Source organism: Ipomoea nil, unplaced genomic scaffold, assembly GCF_001879475.1.
Source record: "Ipomoea nil cultivar Tokyo-kokei standard unplaced genomic scaffold, Asagao_1.1 scaffold1982, whole genome shotgun sequence".
Lineage (NCBI taxonomy): Eukaryota > Viridiplantae > Streptophyta > Magnoliopsida > Solanales > Convolvulaceae > Ipomoea > Ipomoea nil.
The window spans coordinates 1-4497 of NW_017618410.1; the positions used below are offsets into that span (position 1 = coordinate 1).

Consider the following 4497-nt stretch of genomic DNA (forward strand, 5'->3'; position numbering starts at 1 on the left):
GTCCCCTTGGCCGCTGCCTCGCGTTTCTTGCCCCCGCTCGTGCCGCTTGGGCGCCTTCTGGCGTTTTTTTCTTCTCTTGTGGCTCGTCCTCGTTGTTCGCGCCTGGCGCGCTGCGGTTTGCCTCCTTCCGGTTCGCCCTTCCTTCTCTTTTCTGGTTCTTCTTGCTCCTTCGTGCTCCCGTTCCCGTTCCCCGCTCCTTTGGCCTCGTCCCCTCTTTTCTCTTTCGCCCCTGCCCCCTTCCCCGGTGCCTTCCCCTCCTTTCGTTTTGTCCTTCCTCCTGTTCCTCGTGCTTCTCCTGTTCCTTCTTGCTCTTCCTCCTTCGTTCCTTCTGCTGCCCTTCCTCTTGTTCTGGTCTTCCGTTCTGTCCCTTGCCCTGTTTCCCCTCCCTTTCTGTGCCCCTCCTCCCGTTCCGCCCCTCCTTTTCTGGCCCTTCCTCTTTTTTCGGCCTTCCCTTTTCTTCCGTTTTCCCCCTTTTCTCCGCCCCCGTTTCTCCCTGTTCGCGGTTTTCCCCTTGTTTTTTCCCTCTTTCGTCTCCTCCTCCCTCCTGTGCTCCTCTTCTTCTGGCTCTTTCTTGCTCTTTTGGTTCTTTGCCCTTTTGCCCTTCCTCCTCCTCCTTTCTTCCCTGGCGTTCTGGCGCGTGCTTTTGCCTCCCTTTCGTCCTCTTGGCCCCCCTCTTTTCTCGGCCCTTGCCTCTTGCCCTTCTTCCCTCCTTCCTTTCGTTTCTTGGCCTTCTGCTTTTCGTTCTGCTTGCCCCTCTTTGGTTCCGTCTGCCTCCTGCCTCTTTGTTTCCTTCCTCTTCTTTCGTTGGTTCCTCCTCTTTCGCTTGTTTTCTGCCTTCGCTCCCTTCCGTGCCTCCTCTTCCGTTTCCTTCTGCCCTTCGCGGTTTGTGCGCTTTTGCCTTTCCCCTGCTCGCCTCTCCTTTTGGTTTGCTCTTGTTTGCCTTTGTCCTTCCGTTCTTTCTCCTCCTTTGCTCTTTTCTGCCTTCCCCCTTTTCCCCTGGGCTTCCCGTTTCCACCTTTCCCCGTCTCTCTTCCGTCCCTTCTTCTTCCCCTGTTGGGTCTCTTTTGGTTTGCCTCCTCGGTGTTTGCCTCTTCGTTTCTCCTTTGCCCTCTCCTCTTGTCCCTTGCTTTCCGTTCTGCCCTTTCTTTGGCCTCTCTGCGTTTCTGTTTCCTTTTCTGCCTCTTTGTCCTCCGCCTCCTCTTCTGTTTTCCCTTCTGCCCTTTTCTTCTGCCTTTCGCCCTGCCTCCTTTGCGCTGGCCTTCTCTTCGTTCCTCTTTCCGTTGGCCTTCCTGCCTCCCCTTTCGTCGCGGTCGTGCCTGCCTTTCCGCCCGTTTCGTCCGCTCTTTTCGTTCCTCCCTTTCCGCTTTCCTCCTCGGTGCACCCTCCCGTTTTCTGGTGTCTCCCTCCCGTTTTCGGTTCCTCCCCCCCCCGTTCTCCCTTCCGTCTCTCTGCCTCGGGCGCCCTCCTCGTTTTCCTGGCCCTGCGTTCCCCCTCTTGCGCCCCTCGTCTCCTTCCCTTGCTCCTCTCTTTCCGGCCTTGGTTTTCCGTGCGCCTTCGTCTCTCCCCGCCTTTCCTTGGCGTCTCTTCGCTTTTCCCCTCCCCCTCTGGTCTCCTCTGTTTGTCACCCTTTTCCGTCTTCCTTGCCCTGTGCTTTTCTTTCGGTTCCTTCCCGCCTCGCGCCCGCCTCTTTCCTTTCCTGCCCTCTCTTGCGTTTTCCCTCTTGGTTCCTTCCGGCCTGCTCCCGCCTCTTCCGCTCCCTCCGCTTGTTCCGTTTCCCTCCCTCCCGTTTCGGCCCTGCCTTTGCTCCTTGTCTCGTGCTCTTCTCCTTTTCCTTTGGTTTTGGGCGTCGCCCCCCCTCCTTCCTCTGTTCCCCTTCTCTCTTCCGCGGTTTCTTTTGCTCCCCTCCCGTTTTGGCCCTCTCCTTTGTGCTTCCTTGTCTGTCCTCTGCTGCCCTTTCGCCCCCCGGCCCTTTCGTTCTCTTTGTCTCGCTTCCTCCGGCTGCCCTCCTGGCCTCCGGTCCTCCTTTCGCCCCCCGGCCCTTCTGTCTCGGCCTGTCGTTTCGTCGTTTTCTCCGTGCTGCTCGCCCTCCCTCCCTTTCTTTCCTTTCTGGTTCTTTGTCCCTCCTTTCCCTTCTCTCCTGCCGTTTCCTTTTCTGCTGTCCCCTTTCGCTCCTCTTTCTTCCTTTGCCCCCCGGGCTTCCGCCCCGGCCCTGCTCTCTTCCGTTTTTTCTCCTCCTGCTGTCCTGCCTCTTCTTGCCTCCCCCTTTCGCCTCCCGGCCCGTTTTCTGTCCTTTGCTTCTTCCCTCCTTTGCTCCTGTTTCCTCCTCCCTCCCTTTTCCGTTGGCTCTCCTTGCGTCCCCTTTCGCCCCCCGGCCCGTTTTCTGTCCCTCGCTTCTTCTGGCTCTTTCGTCCTTGTGCCCCTCTTCTCCTCCGGGTTTCTTCTTGGCTTTCCTCGCCTTCCCCTTTCGCCCCCCGGCCCGTTTTCTGTCCCTCCCTCCCTTCCCCCCTTCGCTCTCCTTTTCTCCCCCTTTCTTCGCCTTTCTCCCTTTCGTTCCCTTCTCCTTCTCCGTTTCCTGGTTTGCCTTGGCCCCCCCTGTTTTCCGTCCCTTCCCCCCTTTCGTCCCTTCTCTTCCTTCTCCCCGCCTCTTGCTCGGTTCTTCGGCCTCCCTGTCGTCCGTTCCGTGCTTTGCCCTCCCTCTTTTGGCTTCCCTCCTCTCCCCTGTCTCTTTTGCGCCCCCTTCTCCCTTGGTTTTGGCCGCTGTGTTTTTTTTTTTTTCGTCTGTCCCCCTCTGGTGGGGCCTTCTCTCTTCCTTCTTTCGTTGGCCTTTCCTTGGCCCCCCCCTTGCTTCTTTCGTCTGTCCCCCTCCTGGTGGGGCCTTCTGTCTTCCTTTGTTCGTTGGTCCCTCCCTCCCTTCTGCGTCTGTCTCTTCTTCCGTTCCTTTTCTTCCTTTCGCTCCGCCTCTTTTCCTCCGTGGGCGTGCTCCTTTCGCCCCGCTCCTTCCGCTTCCTCCCCTCCCGCTTTTGGCTTTCCTTGCTTCCTCCCTCCCCCTTGGCTTGTCTGTCCCCCCTCCGTCCCCCCGCTTCCCCCGTCTTCCTCTTGTCTTTGTTCCTCTCCCTTCCTCCGTTCCCTTCTTGCCCTTTGGTTGTGCCCCTCTTTCTGCCCCTGTTGTCCCCCTCTTCCGGCCTTTCTTCGCCCCCCGCCTTTCCCTTGTGGTGCCCTGTCCTTTCCTCCCTTCTTCCGTGCTTCCTCGCGTCTTTCGTTTCTTCCCCTTGCTCCTGGGCCCTTTTGGTTTGTCCGGCTCCCCCCTTTTGTGGCCCTCTCCGTCCGCCTCCTTCTGTTCCGTTCCTTTCCCGTGCCCCTTGCCGTTCTTTGGGCCGTTCTGGTGTCTGCTTCCGCTTCCCCTTTCTGGCCTTCGCCTTTGGTTTCTTGTCTCCGTTCTTGGCCTGCTTCTGTGCCTTGCCTCTCTTTTGGCTCTTTTGCTGCGTGGGCGTGCCCGCCGTGTCCCCTCCCCGCTCTTCGCTGTTCGCGCTCGTCCTTCCTGTTCCCTTCTCCCGCCGTCCTCGGCCTCTCGTTCGCCTTCTGCTCCCCTTCCGCGCTCTCTCCTTCCGGCCTGCTTCTCCCGTTTTCGCGCTCCTCCCGTGTCCTCTTTTGTCCCCTTTGGCTGTGTTTTCTCCTTCCGTTGTGCCCCTCCTGTCTTTTGCGCCCCCTCCCTTCCGGTCCGCCGCCTCCCCTCGGGTTTGTTCCTCCGGCCTCCGTTGGCGCCTTCCCCTGCCTGTGCCCCTCGGCTCTTCCTCCTGCTTCCCTCGCGGCCCTCTCCCTCTGCTTCGTGTGTTTTGTTCTTTGCTGCGGTTGTGCTCGTCCTTGCCCCCGTGGGCGCCTGTCCGCTTTTCCCTCCTCCTCTCTCTTCTCTCTTCTCTCTTCGGGCCTTCCTTCCGTGGTGCCCGTTGCCTCGGCTTCTTCCGTGGTCTGGTTGGCCTTCTCCCTCGTCGTTGTTCTCCCCCCCCCTCTGTGCCTCCTCTCCCCTGGCTTGCTGGGCTCCCGGCTCTCTGCTCGTTCGCCCCTTCCGTTCCTGGTCCTCCGCCTGCTCCGTCGCTCCCCCTCCCCCCTCTCGGGTTCTGCGTCCGGTCTGCGGCCCCCCCTGCTGCCCGGTCTCCCGTTCCGCGGCCCCCCCCGGCCCCTCCCCTCTGGCTGGCGCTCTCTCGTGGCATCGCGCATTACCGCTCATGCCTCCGCGTCAGGTTTTCTTGTCTCCTCTTGGTTCCGTCCTTCGTTCCCCATCTTGTCTCATTTCCCCCGCCCTAAGACATACAGCACATAGGCTTCCGGCGGCTGGTTTGCCTCACCCTCGCTGGACAGAACGAAACACATAAAGACATCGGACCTCTCAACAGAGAACACACACACACCCTCTCCGTCCCTTCTTTGCTGCCCTGACCTGATTCCGACTTCTTTTGCTTTCGTCTTTTTTTTTTCTCCTTTCCCCTCTCTTCTCATACC

At 59.7% G+C, this 4497-nt stretch overlaps 1 protein-coding gene across 1 annotated transcript; it reads right to left on the minus strand.

Annotated features, from left to right (window-relative positions):
- Window positions 1–121: 121 nt before the first annotated feature.
- On the minus strand, window positions 122–4215 carry LOC109147286 (trichohyalin-like; the record flags this gene model as incomplete). Its single annotated transcript, XM_019294938.1, has 1 exon — window positions 122–4215. A coding segment is annotated over exon 1 (4094 nt), but the record flags the coding sequence as incomplete, so codon positions are not given.
- Window positions 4216–4497: the final 282 nt, after the last annotated feature.